General features: G+C 43.6%; 1 protein-coding gene across 4 annotated transcripts in view; it reads left to right on the top strand.

Moving 5' to 3' along the window:
* SNAP47 (synaptosome associated protein 47) overlaps positions 1-24251 on the top strand; it is a 34286-nt gene extending 10035 nt beyond the window's left edge. For all 4 annotated transcript variants that reach the window (XM_045005054.1, XM_045005055.1, XM_045005057.1 and 1 more), the window contains exons 3-5: positions 7198-7682; positions 12077-12201; positions 21450-24251. In XM_045005054.1, the coding sequence (XP_044860989.1) occupies positions 7198-7682; positions 12077-12201; positions 21450-21596 (757 nt within the window). In that variant the 3' untranslated portion in view covers positions 21597-24251. The remainder of the gene's footprint in view (positions 1-7197; positions 7683-12076; positions 12202-21449) is intronic.
* The last annotated feature ends 42 nt before the right edge of the window (positions 24252-24293 follow it).

The raw sequence follows: 24293 nt of genomic DNA, 5'->3' as shown, positions 1-24293 counted from the left end.
CCCGAGGGCCATACTCGGGTTGTGAAACTGTATGGAGGACCTGGTAGGGAAGAGTGTGCCTCCCCAAACAGCCTAGCCCCTGCCCCCTATCTGCCCCTCCCACTTCCCGCCCCTTGACTGCCCCCCTGAGAACCCCCGACCCATCCAACCCTCCCTGCCCCTTGTCCCCTGACCACCCCCTCCCGGGACCCTTCATCCCTAACCGCCTCCCCAGGACCCCACCCCCTATCCACACCTCCGCCCCCTGACAGGTCCCCCGGGACTGCGACGCCTATCCAACCCCCCCTGTTCCCCCTCCCCTGACACACACCCCCAGAGCCTCCACCCCCCTGACTGCACCCCTGGACCTCCTGCCCCTTATCCAACCCGCCCTGTCCCCTTACCATGCTGCTCAGGGCAGCAGGAGCTCACAGCCATGTGTCCCGGCTTGAGCCAGCCACGGTGCCACACTGCCTGGCAGGAGCGGTGGGCCAGAGCGCTGGAGGTGCGGGGAGCTGAGGCTGCAGGGGAAGGGAGACAGCCGGGGAGGGGCCGGGGGCTAGTCTCCCAGGCCAGGTGCTCAGGGGCTGGGCAGGACGGTCCCACGGGCTGTAGTTTGCCCATCTCTAGTGTATGGGGCAGAGATGGAAAATCCACTGCTAGATGGATCTTTTCACTGCAGAGGGCACATGTGAGGGCTGGGCAGCTAAGGAGGGGAGGTGTCCTTTCCCCTCCCTGCACAGGTGTTGAGCATGCAGCCTGCAATTTTGGATGGGGGAATTTTGGCCTTAGTGCAGCAGTAGTTGGGGAAATGACTGTAGAAATGGCACCTCTGTGTTCTACATGTGTGTTCAAATTGTGCGACCACTTGCTTTTCATTACATATGCTCCCTACTATTAGATGCCAGCAGAATCAGTACAGCTGTGGAAGCATGAGCTGCTGGGTTCTGTTTTGTCTTGTGCCACATTGATCAAAATGTCAGCTAAACTGTATCTGCAGAAAGTACTTTTCTTATAAGGAACAGAAAACCTATGTTGATTTTTTTAAAGATCCCAAGCTGCGTGTGCTTCCTCTTAGAACATTTAAGACAAACCTTTCATATGAGTTATACACCTAAATCTGTATTTAGGCCCCTAAAATAAGTGGCCTGTTTTTCAGAGATGCTGAGTTTCCACATCTAACATTGAAGTCAGTGAGAGGAGCAGGAGCTCAGCACCTAAATTTGAACATTTTGTCTCTATAAGGCTTTTAACAATTACTGAGACGGAAGGCAAATGTAATCTGTTTTGTAAGAGTTTGGATGCTGCAAGTAGAATCCAGCAGTGGCATAAAGTAGACTCGTAGAGCTAAGTATATTGTAATATAGAGATATGTTAGAGATATGCAGCTGAAAGGTTGCTTCTGGGATCTGGGACAGATATAATGAAGTTCATACTAATTTCTTTTGAAAGAAGTTTCTATTTTCCAGTGTGTATAACATCTGGGAGCAAGTGGTGTTGATTTTACAATGATTCTGATTATATTTTCTACACCCTTTAATGAAAAGCCAAGGAGACTGAAAACTTCAGTAGCAACTTTTAAAGTTCTCTGACAATAAACAATGATTCAGAAAGTCAATATTCATTGTTTTTTTTGGAAGAGACATTTGTTGTAGATTAAGATACCTGGGGAAGTATTGTTTGTCTTCGTGAAACTGAAGAAAGTTAGATGGGTAGAATAAAGGAAGACATTGAACAAATGCTATTTGAGATTCTATTTATCTACTGCATCTATGGATTAACTGACATGCAAATGGCCTAAAACTGTACCTTGAAATCATTAGCTTAATGAGGTGTTTTGACTTTGCACTTTACTTGTTTGGATTTTTAATTTATATTTCAAACAGCTGATGGTGGCACCTTTCTCTTCTTAAGCTGAAGTCACATCTGCTGTACAGGGGGGAGAAAAACAAATTCATAGCACTTGAACACTGATCAATTTACTTTATTGTAACTATTGTGCCAAAGTCCTACTTTAATTAGCATAGATCAGGGAAGTAGTCACATTAAACTCTTCAGCTAGTGACTTCATTGCATTTAAAAATAAATAAATAAAAGGACAGCAAATGACTCTCCATTATGTACCACAATAATAGATGCCTGATTACAACCTGAAATCGATAGAATGGCAATAGAGTAAATTACCCTGGGTAGAAGATAATTCCTTGTGACTGTGCATGAAGCGTTTGGCTTCCAGCAGTATAATACAGTCTTGGGTATATTTGTATACTTGGGAGTTATTTACTGCCCTTGCGCTCCTGGCTGGTTGATATTTGTGTAGTATGATTTCTTTTCTATAAAGGCTTAGGAAGCATGGCTTTGTAGAACCTTGTTAATTACCTGCCAAATGTTAGCTTGTATATTTTTGTCATGATCTTACAATTAGATATCCCAGAGGACCACAAAGTATTATACCAGCTTTTCCTGCCTGCACTAGTTTGCAGTAGCAAATGTTTTATAGTTAGGGTTGAGGCAGAGTTTCTCTTCGAAGCCTGGGTAGAATTCCCAAATTAACATTCTGAAGTTTGGCAGAGTTTTGCCGCCGAATCAGACCCAGAATTATTAGCACAGGAGAGCCGGGCTTTGGAGCTGTGCTCCGGCTCCGCTCCAGCTCCAGGCAAAAACCTGCAACTCCACTGCTCCGGAGCTGCTCCGCGCCCTGGCTCCAGGCTCCACTCCAAAGCCCTGCAGGAGAGACACTTACACTTAGGAAAGGCCCCTTAACCTTGTAATGTTTTTATTAGCACAATTAGCAAAATCACAGATTCTCCAACCTAGCAAAGTAGGTAGAGGTAATACAGGACAGTCAAGATATCCAGCATCTGAGTAGCTGTACACTCTCCCCATCTGTTGCGGAGACCTAGGACAGGTGATCCATGAGTGCTCCTATATCTGGCTTGCCAAGAAGATTGCGATGGCGTAGGCCATGGTTAGCCCTGTTATAGGGTTTTATGGCCTCCATGAATATTCATAAGGATGTCCAGCCTTCTCTGTCCAAAATCTGCTAATAGGGTTGGGGTGCTTTCTTCCCATAGGTTATTTCATTTACCTCAAGCTTATTACAATATGTGCCAATTGGCTATCATGCCATTCTTCCAATGGAACATCTGCTGATGTTCTCATCCTAAAATATCCAGAGCTAGCAATAACAGGCAACAGCGATTTCACCAGACTTGTTTGTTACAGCTTTCTGTCTTGTGATACCTTGTGATCTAAAGTTACTCGCAGGGATGGTCAGAACCAGCTCCTGTAGCCCCGGGCTCAAGGCAGGTCCCTGCGGGAAAGCCTGATAGAGCCAGCTCCTGCCTGTGATCATCTCCCTGGGGGAGGGGGATGTTCCACTTTGTAACAGGGAGGCCTTCCCAGCTGCTGACTGCCAGAAAGTTGCTGGTCAGCAGGGGACAGGTCCTACCTGGGGGTGCACAGAGACATGTATCCCAGAGGTGGAAGTTGGGGTCCTGACGACGGCTGCAGTGGGAACAGACCCCAAGGGCTCTGTAGCTGGAAGCAAGCCCAGCCTGAGTGAAAGGGGGGGGGGGGAATTTTGCTGGCCAGTGAAGGGTCTGTCGTAGCTGGTAGCTGTGAGTCCTCGACCGGATCAGGGTCACCTCACTTTCCGTCTGCCCCAGAGAGGAAGTCCAGATGGAAAGTGAGGGGGAACAGGAGGGTCTGCCCACCTTTTGTAGGGAGGCTTTTCCCCAGGAGGAGGGCAAAGGATCTGCATCTGAAATGCCAGACCCCTCACCCGTGGATCAGATTTTAAGGGAAAATGGGGGTCAGATCTCCTGGAGGGGAGAATCCTCCCAGCTGACCTTTTGGGAACAGAGAGTGGGGTGTCCGAGGGGATTTTTCCAATCCAAAGCACTCCATTGAAAGATGCTGTTCCTGCTATGCTTGTAAAAGATAAAACTCTCTCTTCAAGGCAGGAGGAAGGAAATCTTTGCATTTGGGAAGCTTCTCAAGTGGATGGGGCCCAACAGAAACAAATTCCAGAGGGAGAGGCTGAGGGCAGGCATGGTTGCAGTGCACCCTTGCCTTGCCAAAACCTCAAACACATGCCTAAATTGAGAGGCAGGAGAATCTGTATCTGAGCCACTACTATGGCACACAAAGGGATTGGGAAATACAGTGGACACTGGTCAAGCCAGGCTGTGTGAACGGAGTCTGTCCATTATAAATTGGCTGTTAATCTTGTGTCTTTTGCTACTTCAACTATGGGTCAAGACAAAGAAATTGATACTAATAACAAACCCTTTAAAGATGTGTAACATACCTGATTTGTGGAAAAAACTTTTGTACATGCTAGGAATGGTAGAAGTACACTGTGAAATCAGTCGAGATCAGTGTTTTAATCTATTTTCCCCTTATTTAAGAAACAAATTTAAATATTACATACAAAAAGTGTAACCTTTTGTATTACACTGACATCTTTAAATGCTCAAAACTCAGCATAGCCTTATCTTGTGGAGTGTTTTGGATTATTATGTTCAATGCACTGTGTACCTTAGTATACAGTGTGCCGAACCCATCTCTCATGTGTGCAAGCTCACCTCCAGTTGCCTTCCACTGGAATTGCATGGATGTGTCAATGAGCAAAATTGAGTCTGGTGCGACTGAATCTTAAGACAAAAACAGACTTACCCGGTTTTATAAATCTGTTGATATGTCATCGGTGTGCAAGATGCTTTAGATACACATGACACAAGTTCCCTGCCCTCGGGAGTTTACAACCAAAGACCCTGATCCTGCTATTTGATGCACAACCTGTGAGCTTCATGGAAGCCAAGGACAGTTGGCAAGATCATTCAGGGGTCTGTGCAATTGCAAAATCTTGTCATCAGTCTGACTGATAACACAACCAAAATGTCACTGCCTCATGGTGGGTAATGAAGTGGATGAGAGAAGGATAAACCTCAGTAAAAATGAAGTGGAGAACACTATCATAGCATGCTTTGTATAGAAATCAGACCATGTAAATCGGTTCCCATGTTTCTAGTTAGTTACTTTTAATGTTTTAAAAGATTTGTTTTAAATTTCTCATGGTCAACTGACTCTAGGGTAGTGGTTCTCAACCTATTTACCATTGTGGGCCGCATACTATATGGCCCTGAAGATGTCACGTGGACTGCAGCTCTGTGCTGATTGGGCCATAGGTTGAGAACGGCTGCTCCAGGGTGTTCACGCTCCATAATGCTGCCTTCGCCTGCGAAGATGGTGCATGCTTACAGGGTGTGGTTTTCAGAGTTTCTCCATGCCCGAAAACTACAATTGATCTTCATGGCTACAGAATGGGCCCCTAAAGCAGCAATACTGTGACACTTTAAAATTCTCTTTTAAACGTTTCTGCTCCATCACTCTGAACCTATCGTTTTTAGGAACAGTACAGGATCTCAGTAGTCCGCTCCAGAGCCATTACTCATCTTGCATGAATAATGCAAGATATTACTGATATTCATATTGTAGTTGGGACTAGGCTCTTTATTCTGCTTTCCTCTATTATTATAAATTCACTGGCTTGTTCCCAAATTGATTTCTTTTTGGCCTTCCTTAATTTTATTTTTCAAAGTAGATGGATTTCTTTTAGCAGGCCTGTTTGAACCTTGTACAGAACTTTGATGGCTCATGAACAAAGTGTATTTGGTATAGCTTCCTTTTGAGATTAAATTCTGTGTTTGCAGCCAAACTAAACAGGATCTTGAAGTCTCAAAATCTCATGTAGAACAGCTTTAATACTCATATAATTACTTATTTGCAATATCGTGCCAACGTGATGCATCATTGCATTGGATAGTACCTTTCTAGAGCATGGAAAATGCAAACAGGATTAAGCCAAACTTTTCCAACAAATGCCCATAAACCATGAAAACTCGTACAGGGGCCTTATTGTGCCAAGATTTCTCAGTGAGCTTTTACAGAAGTAAATACGCTCTATTCTCGCGTTTGTTGTGTGAGGGTGTTTGTTTTAAGTTGTTTTATCTTTATCTGCTAAGGCCATTTCTAATGAAGCTAGAAAGTGAAAATCATATTAATAACTAAGCGTCTGCTACAGGCATCGGCAGCCTTTGGCACGCGGCCCGTCAGGGAAATCCATTGGCGGACCGGGCCAGTTTGTTTACCTGCAGCGTCTGCAGGTTTGGCCGATCACAGCTCCCTCTGGCCGCGGTTCGCCACTCCAGGCCAATGGGAGCTGCAGGAAGTGGCGGCCAGCACGTTCCCTCAGCCCGCGCCACTTCCCGCAGCCCCCATTGGCCTGGAATGGCGAACTGCGGCCAGTGGGAGCTGCGATCAGCCAAACCTGCGGATGCTGCCCATAAACAAACTGGCCCGGTCCGCCAGTGGATTTCCCTGACGGGCCGCGTGCCGAAGGTTGCCGATCCCTTTTTACATCCAAAGTAAAACAGTTTTCAGGTAAAGATGCCAATTCTGCTTTCAGTTGACCTGTAGACTTTTCAGTTTGGTCTTGAGGGGTGGGGGGATGGATGCAATGGGCCCCCCAGTAGAGAGGGCGCCAGAGTCGTGCTGTGACCCTGTGAACCAGGTTGCAACACCCAGAGCAGGGAGCTGGGCTGGCCTCAGCAGAGTGAATGCGGGATGGGCTCGCTCTCCAACCTTCCCCCACCCCCTTTGGACCTCTCCTTAGTGGTCATTTTTTTGGGGCGGTGGGGAGGAGGCTCAGTTCATATGTTGCTCCTAGCTCCCAAAATCCTCTGTGTGGCATTGCTTCTGACACTGACAGAAAATGCCCAAGGGACATCAGCCCTCCTATTTCCCCCATGAGTAAGTTCCAGATTTGTGCACACAGCACAGTGTGTCCTCAGTGCCCAGGTAACAAATAATAAACTTGAACATCTGGCGCACATTCATGGTGAAAACAGGGGACTTGATTCCGAGTTTTGGTTCCCAGCTCTGACCTGGATTTGCTTGAATGAGTCACTTATTTCCCTTGCTTTAAGTGGGGTGCTGGGGTTTCTCCCTACTATTTCTAAAGTGCTTTGAGATCTCTGGATGCGATATGCTTTAGAAGTGCAAAGTGGGTTTTTTTTAAATAATTAGAGGAATGAAGAGTTCGTTTTCAAGTGTTTATTTCTTAATCAAGAAAGATAATTTGTTCAGAGGTAGGAGGATGGTGGGGACTTCCTGCTAGATTTCACTCTTTTTATATCATCTGTTCCCCATTAGGTTGTTGACGGAACTTGAATCGCCTTCTTGGTGGCCATTCCGTGGCAAACTCTGGAAAGGGCCATTGGAAGCAAAGCCGAAGGAAGAAGCCACGATTTCAGGGTCAAAGAACCAGGAAGGAGTAATAATCAGAATTCCAGTTATCATCACCCACGGAACGAATTCTAATGTCATGCCAGGAAAATTCACACTTCTGGTTTCTGGCCTGGAAATCAGTGACTCCAATTCTCAGGTCATTCACCGGTTCGAAGTGAAAGACGTAGATGATATCAAAGTTCATACGCCATACGAGGTCAGCATCCGTCAGAGGTTTATTGGGAAGCCAGACACCTCTTACAGGCTGTTGTCAGCAAAGATGCCAGAAGCAATCCCCGTCTTGGAGATGCAGTTTAGCAAGAAAATACAGTTTTTGGAAGATGCATTGGGATTTTTCGGTGCGAGGAAATCTCCTCAGGCAGATCTGGGCAATTCCATTTGGCAAGCAGGTAAATGACAGAAATGAAGCGATCAGTCACGAAGCCGGTACATTAGTAGCAACTGTTCTTCAACATTTCACAAAATTTGGAAGAAAACTATGGAGGTTTTACAGTGAAAATCCTCCTCTTTGCCTTAATAATCTAATGATGATGAGTCCACGCAAATGATAAAAGGTAACCTTTGACAGTAAGAGAGCAATATTAGCCAGCATCACTAGTGACAGGTACCTATATCTGAGAGCAAGGGGTGGGGATGGAGAGATGGGATAAGCATTTACCTACCAGCTTAAATATAATTTTGCCTGGGTTTGGTTGTACATCACGAGGCCTACATTTTCAAAAGCCATCAGTCACTATGAGTACCTTGATTCTCTCCCTCTTTCTCCCCCCCTCCCCCGGCAAGAGCCCAACTTGAGACATCTTAAAGGGGCCTGACTTTCAGAAAGTGCTGAGCACTCTCTCAAGTTGGGCACTCAGAAGCTGAGTTACCCAAACATACTAATTGCTTTTGAAAAGGATTAGTTTAGATCTGAGTTTCCTTCAGGTTCCTGCCTCCATTTTAAGTAGCTCTTTGTTCTCTTGCCCCTATTGGATTTTGTGCCTGTCTTTTGACAGTGGTCTTTTGAGATCCACACCCTTTCGCTCCCCACCGTACACATGCTTGAGTTGTGTGTCATTGCTCTTTTCCTTGTGGCTGATGACAACTAGAGGTAGCTCTGAACTGAACCTGTCATTGAGTTAATCTCAGCCCGTTTAAAACTGCTAACTTTCATCCCTGCATGATTTCAAACGACCCAGGTGTTAAACACCAACTTCAGCGGACATGCTATTAATAATAATTAAAATTACAGCAGACCAAAAAGCAGCAGAGTCCTATTACTCCCAGCTCCCATACCAGGTAATTTGTTTTTAGAACCATATTATTTGTGCACGAGAACCCACTGGTTCTAGAGGAGAGTAGATGAATCCATAGCATGGCCATTTTAAGGATATGCTGCAAGATTTAAAAACCTTTCCACCACAACCAGAATGAAATTCACTATCACTATTCTCCTTCCTTCACCCCCTCAAAAAAAAAAAAAAAATCTGCAAGCACCGTTTTCCATAACCCCGAATGGGAGAAGAGCTAGTGTTTCCTTGAAGTCCAGTCGGGATTTCACTATTGCCATTTTAACCTGGAAGGCACTCAGATAGCATGGTGATAGGTGGCAGGACAACACTGGTACTGACATATGGATGGATTTTTTTTTTTTAATGGGCAGTTGACTGAGGAACAAACCAGTTAAAAAGATATATTCCCAGTGCATTTAAAAATCTGAACAGCAATAGAAAGCTGACATGGCAAAAGAATAGATGAAACCAACATGCTTTCTATGCACCAAACTAAAATTGGATTTCAGCAGGGACAAAATGTTCTCTTGTTGACCAGTCTTCAAGGACCGGGGCTTGGAAAAGCTTGTTAATGTTTAAGGAAATAACTCTTAGGCACTTGGCACTAAAATGTAAGCACAACTTCTTAGAGGAAAAACAACCTGCTGATTTCCAAGCACTGAATTATCCAGGCAAATTGGTGTTCAGTTCCTGATAGACTTAATGCTTGTTACATAAAATAATTGGTTATAAAGCCTTATTTTGCTTCGTTTCTCACTGCTCTGCTCTGTTTGCAGCTGAGTCAGTGAGTTGAGGATGTTGCTGTCCTATCCCCACCTGCATTTTTACTGTTTAAGTTGGAAACACCAATAGAAGAAACTGGAGGTTGTGGAAATCATGACGTCTGTGACTCCACCAAAACTTCTTTCCCTTGTTTGTTCATTCTGTAGATCCAGTGTCAGTGACATATTGTTGCCACAAGATGGCAGTCACTGACTGCATTTTAACCTGTGGGGTTTTTCCATAGCTCTGGTTGAAACATGGAATTTTTTCTAAAGGAAAATTTTTTTTTTCCCAGATGCTGAATTCTGATTCATGAACTAAAAGACACAGATAATCTTTTGTACAGTTGTCTTTACATTTGAGACTTTCTATAACAGCAGATGCTAACCCATGGCATTCCCATGGTTTTGACAGAACACTGCCATTTTAATATATCACCTGAATATAATTCCCCAATGAAAGAGTCAGAAATGATGCATGCTTCATATTCATTCGTACATATATATGTGTATACAGAATGTATATTTCCCTCATAGTTTTGACTCGGGTTCAAGTACAACCCTCACTGAAACATTCTGTATCTTCTAGTTTGCTTGAAACAAATTGTCTGATTGCCTAGATTTGCTTACTAGCTTTAGCCCATTGGACAAAACCCATACAGGGTGTTCGACAGCCTACAATTATCTAGTTCTTGTGCCTTAGTGTAAGATAGGTTTTGCTGGACTTCATCAGACCCACAGACTATCTGGCCAGTAATAAGCTACTTCAGAGAAATGTACAAAAAATCTAACAGTGCACAGTTATGGGGTAGCCTGCCCGCAAGGAAAGTGTCCTCCTGACCCCCAGTAGTTAGAGGTTGGCTTATGTCCTGCAGCATGAGAGTTTTACATCCCTTCCAAAACTCCTGAATTTTTAATCCTTACTATTATAACTGGGTTCTCTTGTTATCCATATAAATGTCCAATACTTTTTTGAGACCTGCTAAGCTCTTGACCTCAATGATACCTTGTGGCAATGAGTTCCCTGGGCCAATTGTGGTTTGGGTGAAGAAAACATATTTCCATTTATCATCTTTAAATGTTGCTGCCTTTCAATTTAATTTAATCTCCTTTTTATTAAGTAAATAAAATATGCCCAATCTCCTCCTGTAGCCCATTCATTATTTCGTGTACCTTTTATCACGTCCTTTCCTATTTCTCTTTTCATCAAGATAAACAGGGCAGAGTATATTTCCCAGTGAATTAACTAGTGAATGAATACTGAATATGAATATTCTAATGAATTAACTAGTTTTAAATGGCACTCAATTGGTAAGAGACCCAAAGAATCTTGTCTAACCATAGGCAGAAGTTTTTTTCCATGTTCCTTTAAACAAGATTGCAGGAGTAGTTTACTACACACAGTATTTGAAAAGAAAAATAGTGTTTGATACTTAGTGGCTCAGAGGATACAAGAGGAAGTTGGACAGAGTAGTACTAGCACAGTGAATGACTTGCTTGTCTTAAAGCTTGACTGTCTGAGTCCAATAACGGAGAGCCTGATAACCAAATAATTCCAGGGGATTATGAGGTTGCAGTAATTACATGTGAGGGATTTAGGTTTTTATATTTTTAGTTTAGCTTTTGTCTCCTTTTTCATTAAGAAGTAACGCTATCCAAAGTAGTAGCGTATGTACTGTCAGGCGGCCAGCCAGCTTGGCACCAGTTCTTTGGATCCAGAGCGAGCTCCAGCTTCCGACTTATTTACTTTCTGTCCTGATGTCTCCAGCAGCTGTTGTCGCTGTGCCGTGTTAGGTCAGGCTGTGCGATAGCAGGCAGTGGCAGCTTCCTTCGACGTTCAGTACCCCTTTAAGTGGGACCACTTCTGGGATGCTTGGAGTGTCTTGATACATAAATATGGGTGGTGCTAAACACCCGAGACAATCTGTATTACAAATAATGGCCTTTAATCGTAGCACTTCTCTGGGACAGGAGGTATCAGATATTGCAATAGGAGCCGATGCTTTAAATAAAGGACAGGTGGCATGCTGCTTCAGAAGTCAAATCCGTGCTGCTGCACTGATTAGCTCTGTGCGCGCTGTTATCGTCAGCATTGCCCTTTTGTTCCGAGGCGAGCTGACAGGATTCACAGGTGTTCTCCAGGGCAAGCTGTGTTTTGCAAATTGAATTGACTAACGCGTGAAGGGGAAGCAGAAAGAGCCTACGTTTTTCCTGTACGGAACAAACGCTTTGCCTCCGAAGTGTCGTCTGCTTCAAACGGCTGCTTGGGGTCCAAAATTAACCTTTTAGCAATTGGCCCCCTGGTACTAAGTAGCTTGTCTGGGGGCACCGCAGGCCTTCCAATTGCTACATTCTGCAGACTAGCCTGAGACGTTGTTTGTGTAGTTATGACTGTCGCGTGATCTCTGATGTGTTACATAGATAATGGATTTTATTTCAGAGAAAGAGTCATAGAATCATAGAATATCAGGGTTAGAAGGGATCTCAGGAGGTATCTAGTCCAACCCCCTTCTCCAAGCAGGACCAATCCCCAGACAGATTTTTACCCCCGTTCCCTTAGGGGCCAATGCTCAAACCACTGAGCTATCCCTCCCCCCATTAAATGTGATGATTCTCATTTAAGTTCCTCTTGCATCCCAACAGAAGCCTCCACTGTGCAAAGCATAAAGCACTTCACTTGGTCTTACCTCCTGCATTCTCCACCTGGTCCAGCAGATGTCACTGAATGACTGTCTGAATTTCTCTTTACAGCCACTGGACGCATAGCACGCGTGGTGCAACCTGGAACCTCGTCGGGAGAAGGCGGAGGCGGGCAGGCTCAGCTGCAAAAGCAAAAACAAATTGTGTCTGAGTCCGAAACTCAGGAACTTAAACAGGTACTGTCAAGATGAGCCCAGGTTAAAGCAGCGTATACCAAAGCCCTTTCCTTGGGCCCTCCCCCTAAACAGAAACACTCTGAAGAAGGGCAGGGTTCATCCCTAGGTCTTCTACACAGAACTCTTCATTTACTATAGCCCAGGTCTCCTCCTCCTCTCTTTCTCTGGAACTCTGGATGGACATTAAAAAATCCAACCCTCAGTGTGCTTTCCGCCACCTTTTGTTGGTTTGGGGGTTTTTGCCTTGGTTTATTTTGTTGAGAAATCGGGGATTTATCATCACGGTGAAAATAGCTCTGGGATTTTGATTCATTGAAAAGTCGCGCACACTCGTGCCACCTACCTGTTACACTGAAAATTAAATGTTTCAATACTGATTTTCCAGATCTCATTGTGCCCACTTGTACTTTCTCCTTCCCTGTTTTACAGCTCTTTAAACAGACGCCATCGACTTGAATTCTTTTGAACGATCATTTATCTGTATTGCAGTAACAGCTGGGGGAGCCATTCCACTGTGTGTGGTAAAGACATATCGTAGAAAGAGTCCCTACTCCCGAGAGCTCGCAGTCTAGTTTAGATACAAGATCCAACTGGTGGATTGGACAGATGAATGTGGGGGCAGGGACAAGGTTGCAGTAAAAAGGCTAGTCTACTACAGCTGCCTTAAAATATTAGGTCCTGAATTTTTTAAATTCCTTAAAAAATAAAATAAAACATTTTTCTCCTGTTGCTGCCTTTTCAGCAGCAGAGAGGCTGACCATACACAGAGTGCTATCAAGTACGCAAAGTAAACAACCTGGAAAAGCAAAGGAATATATCTTCACTAACTTACATGTTACTTATATCTGTAATGAACCCAATATTTTTAGACAGGTGTGACTTTCAAACCGATGGTTCCCCTTTAAAATATTTTGTAAAGAATATATTGGGGGTGTTCCTGGCATTGTCCTTTTCCTGTCTCTCACTTGAATGATGCTTTTGTGGGTTCGTGATAGCGTCGTAAAATAGCCACTTATTCTGCTTCAGCCTGTAGTTGTTCATTCTCCTTCTCTCACATAATTTCAGACTCAAAACCCCTTTTTAATTAATTTGGACCTGAGTTTGCAAGTACGCAGCAGTCATTTTAAGGATGGCTAAAAATGAAAACCTTGCAAAAAAACCATTATAGGTAACAAAAATCACTACTAGCAACCCAGGGATGTCAGAAGTCAGGTTAGACTTAACAGAAACCCAGACAGTTGAAAGGTTGTCTTTGCAGGGAAACAGACCAGAGATCTTTTTTAAAACCAAACAAAACCCTGAGAAAGTCCCACTAATAATTTCAGAGTTCACCAGAGCCCCTTTGGCCTCAAGGGACCATTCTGATATTCCTAATACACCCAACCAAGATTTTTCCAAAGTATCTGATTTTGAAGACCTCCATTTTCAAGTACCCAAATTGAGAGGCCTGGATACTGAATCTGAAATACTGAGCACCTGCTTTCCGAAAATCTGGCTTGGATACTGAATCTGAAATACGGAGATCCTGCTTTCCGAAAATCTGGTCCCTGTAAGTTGCCTCAGGTTGCGCCCCCAATAATTGAGGTACCCAAAATAACCCCACCTCCTTCCCTCACCCAAGGATAAATTCCATAGTACACCTCTTTGGACCAAAAAATGGGTCCTGTAAACTATATTTCACGACTTTATGCATTAAACTCAATTGAAGTTTCTAGGACTATCTGCTTTTGAGAGAAGGTGAGGGGAAAGGGGGAAATGTAAATTAGGACAATGCATTATGGTCCTCCTGGGATGGGGTGTGCTCTTCATACTAGCCCAGCAAGAGCTGCATTGGGCCAGCTCCATCAGCTAATTAGCCTGCAAGCATGGGAGCGTTAGGTTGGAGGCAGCTAATTAGAAACAGGCTCACCTGTACTGAAATAGGCAGGCCTTGTATAAAGCCAGCTAGGGGGCTGCAGTCCGGGGCTGGTGCTCTCAGGAAAGGCTACTGGGAAGTAGGCTGCAGTCACGCCTTGAGTGGAGGGAGTTGGAGTCTGGCAAACCCAGAGAGGAGCAAAGCCAGATGTGTAGGAAGAAGCCCAGGAAAACAGAAGCAAGAGGTAGGACTGTAAGGGACTGTGGCTGCTTGTTATAGGGTTCCTGGGCTGGAACCCAGTGTACAGAGTGGGCCTGGGTTCCCCCACCAGCCCCTGGGGAGTGGCAAGGGCATTGGAGGCACTAGCCAGACAGCAGGTCTTGAAAGACTATGAATTCCCCGGAAGGGGAGGACTTTAGTAACTTGGCCTGAAGGCTAAGCCACAGCGAGGAAGCTGCAGATCCGAGTCAGCAGGGCCGTAGAACGAGACAAGATGGGAGAAGACAACACTGGCGGGAGAGCGCAAGCTGGCATAGCTAATCCGCAGGACGGCTAGCAAGAGGCACCACTTACGATGAGTGGATGCCGTGACACCCCCCAAAATCAGTATGCAAATCATTTAACTTTCTTACCAAATGTGCAGTAATTGAAATGGAGTTGACCTTTTTTGAGGACTTTTTAAGGCTTATGAAAAGCAAAGTCTGAAATTTATAAGTGCAGCTACTGCCTCTCTACAGTTCAACCTAGCACTTGTGCAACTCTTATGCATTCAGCTGGGTTACTTGTTTATCTCTTAACCTGTCAGCGATATAACTACAGAACTAGACTTTGCAGTTGTAACAGAAAGAGCATAAAGACCAAAATGTTAAAGGAAGGGCTGTTGACCACGAGCTGTGAGGGCTGTTGAAGATGCCTACATATTTTGCAGCACCTCTTAGAAGAGGCTCTTAAGGAATTCTTTATTCCAGGGCCAATTCATGACAAATGCATGGCCTATTTCAGTGGCTGGAAACTCGTATGGCACTCTGCAGTTATGAGTGGTGAGTGTAGGCTGCTCCTTACTAAGGCGTGATCCTGACTGCTTCTCCCCACAGCAGCTCATGCCTAAGAGGAGCCACATGTATTTGTCTTGTCTGCATTGAGGGCCTCACCTTCAGTGCTGCTGATCCCAGAAGTTCTCCATGCACCATATCTGCTGTCTACTCCAGAACTCTGGAGCAGAGTCAGACAGCTCGATTGAGAATCTATGCAAACCTCATCCTTCTTCCCTCTTGAGATGGAATGTGGTGGGGTAGATTAGAAGGGAAGGAGGTATGAGGACGTGGGAGAAGAGAACCTAGGATTGCTTGAAGGGGCAGGTATACAAAGTATATCTGTTTCTGTGGGGTGAACTTTATATTAGGGTCCAGGTGCAGCACCTTCATGGAGAGCCAGTACAAACCCTTCCAACTATTGTTGAGGATGGTTGGTGTTTCAAAGTGCTGCTCCAGGACCTTGCAGTCATGGAGCAGGCAATCAGGGTGTCATATATCTGCTTCTGGCTTGCAGGTATCTGGTAAACTTCTCAATGCCCTGAATATCTCCATTAGATTTGCCCTGTACTCCAGGTTATTACTGAGAGGCAGCATTGACTAGTCAATAGGATGTAGGACTGGGAGTCGGGAGCCTTGGGTTCTGTTGACTGACTGTGACTTTGAGCAAATGACTTCACTCAGTGTGGCTCTGCTTCACCCACTGTAAAATGAGAAGAATGATAGTTGATCATCTTTGTCAAGCATGTCAAGATTTAAGGGCGAAACAAGCACTAAGTACAAAATGTTAATGTGTGCAGGGCAGTATTGTAACTGTGGTGTCCACCATTGTGCAAATTGCTTCATGGTATTCTGACCCTTGTGCGCTGAGTACCAGTATTTCCCGAAGAGTTTCTTTCTTGAAAATTGATTATGCTCTTTATTTTTGGAATATCTTTAGTTCTGGACTGGAACTGGTAGGGACTGTGAGGGGCTTTGTAGAGCTCTTTGTGGAATGGGTAAGACCAACAGACCATCTTAGCATTGGAGAGATGCGAGGGGAATGGATAATTAACAGTCAGGGAAATATCTGAGCTACAGGGTAGGCCTGGGGAGAAACATTCATAGGTGAAGTTCTTTCACAAAGCTACTCGCATTTCTAGCAGCAGCTCAATGAACTGAATACTAAGTACCTTTCATTAGAGCCGGAAGCCCTTAATAGTCTGGAATTGTGATTGGGTACTTAAGTGAAAGAACTTGCCAGGATTTCACCATGAGGCGTTCGTGTTTAAAACATGGCATTTTGTGGTTGTGTGGGCAGCGTTCCATTAGCTGGGCTATAGATTTGCAGAAAGAAGTCTGAGTTCCTGTGGTCTGTGGCTGAGTCGCTGTCTACCGGCTGACCATGGCTGACATAATGTCACTGGGTGTGGGAAGGGATACAATAATATTAGCTTAAGGGTTGTGGTAGAGGAGGGGGAGTGGGATTCTGTTCACTAGATTTGGTTTGGCAGAATAAATTCAGTGCTTTCTAATTTCCGCTCTGTTAAACCTTTCCTGCCAAGGAGCTATTACCGTTGTGTTTACTACATCTGCAGTTTGCATATCCCATATAGCAGATGATACTATATAAAGAAATTAATTTCCATAGCATTTGTGAAAAATCCATGGATTTCATTGTGGGTATCTTTCCAGTGGCTTCTCAGTGCCTCTTTGCTCATATGATTGTTCTAGTTTAGTTTAGCCATTTCACTCTGATACTTTCCTCTGCCTTTATTTACCTTTGTCTTGCATTCACACTTCGTCTTGGGAAAGCATAACTGTTATGAAGTCAAAGAAGCAGTGCTTAGTTGTGGGACCGTTCATCCACAGCATCAGAGTGCTGGAATAGCTCTCTTTGTAACTTATACATGCCTTAAAGCTTGATGAAACAAAGAACCAGTACAGCAAATCCTGTAAAACTGATCTCTTGATTGCTGTCAGATATTCCAGACAGAATGCACCTGCTGTGCTATCGAATGTACCTATTCTAGCAATCGTGTTGTTAATTTGTGTCCTATGCGCAGAAGTTTTGTGCCATAGGATGCACTCCGCTGACTCCCTGGAGGCCCCAGAAGAGGATTTGTGAGGTCTGAAGCACTGCCTCCATGTGTACACTGCTTGAGTGCCCGTGTGACTTGTGCCTGACGACTTAGGTACTGTGCAGTTACATGCACATGCCAGGGGCCCCATTTCACAGCTGCCCCAAATGGGTGCATGTGATCCCCATAAAAGCAGCCTTATGAATCTCTGTATAATGGCAAGCCACATACCGTAGCCTTTCTGTTCCCATGGATGTAGTTTAGACATGCCAGGTTTCAGATTGATCTGAGCAGGAGCTGAGTGGAGGGGCCATTGCTGGATCAGGGGCACATGCATTTACACAAACACATCCTTCCCTTGATGTCAGGCCTCACCCCTCTGTGGCGCAGAGCCTGTGGAGTGGACTCCTTGAGAAATTCAGAGCAGCGAGCGTTCATCTTAACACCTGCGGCTTTCTGCATTTTGCTTATTTCTACTGGTGGATACCTATATGCATCGTTTGACCAAATTTGTCTCATATTATATTTATTAAAGTAAGACATAACACTATATGGAGATATACCAATCTCCTAGAACTGGAAGGGACTGTGAAAGGTCATTGAGTCCAGCCCCCTGCCTTCACTAGCAGGACCAAGTACTGATTTTGCCCCAGATCCCTAAGTGGCCCCCTCAAGGATTGAGCTGACAACCCTGGGTTTAGCAGGCCAATGCTCAAACCACTGAGCTATCCCTCCCCCCTGCTATAAAGAGGTTACCGCAGCTGTGGTGGTGGTATTTGCGTTACAAATACAGGGCCTGAACCGAGATCAGGGCCCTGTTGTAAGCTCTTTGGGACAGGAACACTCTTTGTTTGTATAGTGCCTGCCACAGTAGGGTTCGGGCTGCATGTTCTGCCATAATACAAATGAATAATATAGTTATGCTAGATGCAGTACAGACACCTAGAAAGGGACCCTTCTGTCTTGAAAAGTTGACAGTCTAAGTAAATAAAAGTTGGGGAAAGTGAAGAATTATGCTCACTTTACAGTTGGGGAACTAAGGCACAGACAGATTAAGTGACTTTCCCAAAGTCCCCAACAGGAAATCTGTAGCAGGGTTGGGAGTTGAACCAGTTTTTCTGAGTTGCAGCCAGTGGCTTCCTCTTACTGCTGGAGTTGGAAAGGCAGGAGATTTGTGAGGAGATCTTTTTGATCCGTTCTGAATGCAAGTGGCCAGGAAAGATGTCTTATAACTTCAGTCCTTAGTATTGCCTCTGATGTGTAGTAGCATGTTGTAAATAGAAAGGAGGGATTTCATCTCTTGATTCACAGCCCAAATTAGGTTTTGGCACAGAAGGCATCCGATCTTTTAGTGGTTGGCAGAATTTGGGCATTGATGACTAGACATCTTGTCATTGTTTTGCTCCACAAAAATAGCAACCATTTTTAAGGTTTGGCCAGACTACTGACTCTAGTAATCTTTCCAACCATCTTTATGTGGGCAGCAGTAGATGCAGCATTTTAACTGTCAGACCACCTTTCGAGGAAAACTACACCCATACACAACTTGAATTTGCAATGCAGCTAGCAGGCAAAAGGGTTAAGCAAATTGTTACCAGACTCTCAGTATGCCGACAAAGGAAATTAGTGGATGAAAATGAGCCACTTGCAATTATTTGTTTGTTGGTTTGTACCAGGAACCACATCACCACCTTATCTTCAAATCAGACCCTAATGGGCAGGTAAAATGAACAGAGCACTGTAGCTGTCTCAATTTCCATTATAGTGGCGTTCATATTTTAACTATTCGAAACTATTGGTCTTTCTTGGGTATTTTAAATTTTAAGCCCATTTGAATTAATCTAGAGCACATCAAAATTAATCAGGTTTAAAACTAATAGGTCAGATGTTATAATAAACCTGTTTGCTTTTGCACAATCTTATTTTGTAAATTATACTGGTGGCTCTGTTTGGGGAGTGGAAAGTGCATCTTTTTCCTTTCTGGCTTCTCTTGTGCCACCTCCTGTTAATCTGTAAATGTGTTTGAGCCTCCACTTGGCATACCAGCAACCCCACTGCCTTGTGCTGTGATCTCAATGGATTTCACAAGCTAAACTGGGTCAGGCCAGGTCAATACTTGAGCTCACTGATGCTTAACAAATGAATAAGATGATTTGTTTGAATGCCTGGTTGCTGCAGAAAGTGGTGGTGAGACAATAGAGGAATTCCTCCACCTGATTTTGCACTAAACCAGTGCCCCAGCATGGATTTGGGGGCACTGTGCTGCTGGAGAGGCCATCTTTCCAGTCAGATGTAAAACTAAGTTTCTGACCGCCTATGATTTACTAAAAGTGCCATGGGAGCTCCATCTATAAAACACCAGGGCCCTAGCTGATCTCCAGTCTGAGTAGTTAAATTATGTCTGTAAATTTCTCCTCCAGTTCCAATTGGATAGAGTAATCCTCATTTCCTGTTCCAAACTGACGTGTAGTGTAGTTGCACGCTGCTAGACAGCTGCTGCATTTGATCTGAGATGTGGGTGAAGTGACCTCCATGTCCCTTACCTACAGTATCTCCCTGGAGGTGTTGAGAGGGTTAATAAATTAATATTTGTAAAGAGCTTTGAAATCCCTAGCTAAAAGTGGTGCCAGGTATTAGAAGAGAAAATAGAACAACTGTCCTCCTCTTCACTATTCTTGTTACTACAGAAACCACACAGGCATGGTTTATCCTTTAGTAATTAACACTGTGTCATACAAGGATCGACAGCAGAATCATAAATAGGAATGTCTTGTCTAGGTGTTCACCATGTCATGGCGATAAGCAGAGTAAAAGGACCTAAAGAGAAGAGAATGGTCTTTCCACAAATTCCGTTATGGCGTGAATAAACACCTGTTCTAGCCAAGGAGGGTTGTGATGTTCAGTTGTTGCACACAGTATCAGGACGTGTATGGGCAACCATGGCAGCAGAAGGAACCACTTTCTAGCAGAGAGGAATTGAGAAGCACAGCTCTCCATCCCCGTGATATGAGGCAGGTTTTCCAAATCCCCTCCTTATACATCTGTCAGGAAAGGTGGCTGAGTCTTGTCAGAAGATCAGCCAGGCTGGACAAATGGCTCTGGTTCACACTAGGTTCACACAAGGAAGTTTAGCTTTCTCTTTCACCATTTGGATCTCCGTTTGGGGGGATAGCCATACGTGATCACAGAAATTAGAGCTGGTAAAGGCCTAGTGGGTCATTGTAGATGATCTTAATGGACCTTCCTGGCCTTAAATTTGTGTTGATTTGGCTTTTTCTCACACACCTCAGAGGCTTCTTCCTTATCTAAAACAATGCTCATGGGCTTTTCCAAACACTACATAGAAGAGGATCACTGGAGTTACCTTGCATTCTCTCTGGGTGTTTGCTTATGGTTACATGAGGGAGTGGTAATTTGCTAAGTGTAGTGTTAACTGGTTTATTTGTAATATAATGCTTGTGTGGGCCTCTCGCTTGTGGCCTGGGATAGTGTAGCAGTCAGTGTATCTGTTATTTCCCATCTTGATGACCCCAAAGTAGTCTCTCTGACATCCCTGACACCCACATTCTTCCCCTTCCATCTATCTAATATGATCCTGCTCCACTGCTTCTGTTCTTCCCCTTCAGATCCCTGCATGTCCCCCTTCTTCACTGCATCATGCTTAAACAACTGGTCCCTTTACCTTCTAAGACCTATTCAACTCTACTCTTACCCAAGTATTCAATACCATCTTTCACTGTGTGACCCTCTCGCTCCTCTGACTATTCCCACTTCAGTGCCCTCTTTGCCGCTTCTCCTCCAGCCACCTTGGGACCTTTTGCACAAGTGGAATGTCTTCTCAGTGCTGATCATTCAAACTGTTCCTGCAGACTCTCTACTTCCGTAGTGCTCACAAGTAGTGAGCTTATGCTCCAATACATCCGTTAAATCTATAAGGTGCCACAGGTCTCTCTGTTGCTTTTTACAGTTATAACTGAGTCAGCTAGAAGCACAAATGCCTAAACTGAGAAACCGTGTAACCTTGTTGCTCTAACCCTCACTCTTACTCACTCCGTCCTTTCTGCTGTTCTAGCCCCACTTGCATCATGTCTGCAATTAGATTATCTCTGCTTGTCCCATCAGGCATTGAGCCCACTTTGGGGCACTGTAATATTAAATGATGGAAATCTTAGCCCAGTCATTTTGCTGGACATATGGAGGTAGGATCTGATTATTCAAAACTTGCATATTGCAATTGCTCTTCACATCTGAAAAGTCTGTCCAGGCCATTCACCGAAAGCTCTTGATCTCTTCTTCTGACAGATACTGAAGAAACTTAAGAGCCTCGCCTTAGAAACAGACACAGAACTGGAGAGACAGGACGAAGTTCTTGATGTCATCACCACCTCTGTAGACCGGGCGACGTTGAATATTGACAAACAGAACCGCAGAATGAAGAAGCTAACGTAGCACCAATACGAGCCAGCGAGGATGGTAACGAGAGGGATTGTGCAATTTTTTCTTTAACAAACTATTTATAGACTTTCTGATTGTACAGGAGCCATCTCTAATACTGTCTTGAATGTTGCTTGGACCTTTGGCGGGGATTGTGGGGGAAGGAATGTGGAAACATTTCCAGACTGGGATAACTTTTAAAGGCATTTTAAAATTAAAAAGGCCTAAACTGTTAATTGTGGGGAGACAATGACTGCGAAATCCCTGCTACAGAAGATCCTTAGATATAAAATACTGTGACGTCATCTGAGTTGACGTCCATGCCACATGCTAAGTTACTGCTTTTGAAAAGTAACTTTTCTGTAACAAGTGAAGATGAGGGGGCAATGAATTGTGTCTTTATACCAGATAATTATACCCCCAAATTGTTGCAAGTTCTCTCCAAAAACGGAGGTAGAGTAGAAGTTGGCCAATTCACACTAAGCACCAGACGTCCCACTACAAGTTGCTGAATTTTACTAATTAGTGATTGAGTGAACATGCCTAACTGTTAACGATAAAAGAACTTTGTTCACTTACTGTACAAATGTAGTTTTAAGATTCCTATCACAGTGTACTAGTAAAGGTTTTATGTAATGAAGTCTTAGCAATACAACAGCTTGCCACAGCTTTTGGCTGTGAAATCTTTGGCAAGCAAGTGGAGACAGACAGTGTGTCTGTGAATTAGTGAGATTTGCACTTGGTGAGGAGTGCAGTTGAGTGTTGCCACAGGCTAAGTGTCCTGCTACTTAAGTAGTTTACTGAAAATAAGTGTCAAAGCAAAGCGGAGACTTTCATTCTCCAAAAGGGAATTCTTGATCCTTTGATGTTCAATTGCAGCTGCTTTGTCTTTTATACTGAATGACCAGTGGTAGAAATAAAAGTACAGTAGAGGATTAGTTGTTCACTGTACTGTCAGTGAGATGATTTGGTAGGATTGCCTAAAGCACACAAGTCTGTTCTGAAAGTACGTGGAGTACCTTGTATACATAAAGAGCCTTGCTTATGTATAATGAGATTTCTGGAATAAGATGCTCTCTGGTTGGCTGAAGTCCTTAAAAGGTTTTAGCTCTTCAGAAATCTGATGATGACCTGGCACAGATTCTCCATGGTATGACTGATATCATTTCCGTAACCCTTCCTGGGTGCTGGGAGGCTCAGGTCCATAAATTGCTTAGCACTCCTTCATTTTACGAGGAATACACTTATGATTGGTGTTCCCTCCGCACTGCTCAGATACAGACTCCATCAGAGCTGCACAGGGACCATGTAAACCCTAGTAACTCTACTGCAGACCTATGGATTGAGTGTCTCCTGATCAATGCTATAAATGTTTTGTGTGCCTCTTGGTGTTAATGGAAACTAACATGGTAGACAGCCCTCCCGCTTCCAGTTATTTAAAAGAAAAATCATGAGATGTGTGGGGACAAGACTTCTTCTCAAAGCCAGTCTTACATGGTTAGTTCATTGTCTTTCAAAAATAAAAGAGAGTGGCTGTAAAAATGTATCTAAACTATATTATTATTGTTTTATCATCATTGATTTTAGTCATAGTTCACAATTTGGATGTAATTTATATCAGTTAAACACGATTTAATGTATACTTTTCTCTCCTACCATAAAAGCCATTGCCTAGAATAGGTTCCAGATAGCCTGTAGCAGAGAACTTGACAGGGATTCATTTCTGCTTACCACGACCCTTTTCGTTTTCTCTACTACAGCCCACTAGTTATCTTGCTTTAAAGAAAACTGTTGTAACCTTGTCATTTCAAAGTGTTTTATAATAAGCTGATAGTGAATTGTCAGCATGTAACTTTACAGATAAAATCTTCTTTAAATGCTGAAGTTTTGAACTGGGGACCCCACTGATAACTGCCATGGGATTGTTCCATTTCAGAGTAATATGGACTACAATTGAAGCAGAATATGGGAAATGACCTAGAGATAATAGTCTTGAAAACAATATAGTGCACATCTCTCCAATGTAATAGCTGGTTAATTTTTGAGTGTCTTGTATTTTTGCACTGCAAGTCACTTATTCACTATCTGAGCTGTTACTGGCATGCATTGGTGTCTTGTTCAGTATTTCTGAATGTAGTAATCTTTAGGCTATATGAAATACATAAAGAATGTATCACACTGTAAATCAGCACATCCGGTTTAGTTTGAAATATCCCAAGTAACTGTTGTCTTAATATGATGAGAAGACATGTTTACAAGACGATTTATTGTATGAAACTTGTTTAGAAATACACTTTGCACAAAATGCACATTTTGGTGTGAAGAAATTTGGACCAGGTGCTGATTTAGAACTGATTCCTAACGTTAATTAATTCGACTACGGTTGCCAAAAACAAATAACATTTGCACTTTACTGGATTGAGTTTACCATTCTTTGTGTCATAACTTATTGCTATGCTTTAGCTATGGCATTTAATTCACTACTGTTTGTATGCGTTAGTTTACCTTGGTCTAACATGTTCATGCCAAAAAAAAACAAACCCTAGTATTATAAGAATAAAAAGTTTTAGATCTGTACATTTTGTGTCTAGGTGAATTCCATCTGCCAGGAATTCACTTTGATTCTGTAGCTTGTTCTTTACTTTTATTAAAATAATATCTTGAAATAGTGATTTTTGTTGTTGTTCTGTTTGTACTGGGCTTTCTCAATTG

The sequence above is a fragment of the Mauremys mutica genome, chromosome 2 (assembly GCF_020497125.1).
Source record: "Mauremys mutica isolate MM-2020 ecotype Southern chromosome 2, ASM2049712v1, whole genome shotgun sequence".
NCBI lineage: Eukaryota > Metazoa > Chordata > Testudines > Geoemydidae > Mauremys > Mauremys mutica.
Note: the sequence above shows the minus strand (reverse complement) of the source record. Positions and strands in the feature narration are given on the sequence as shown.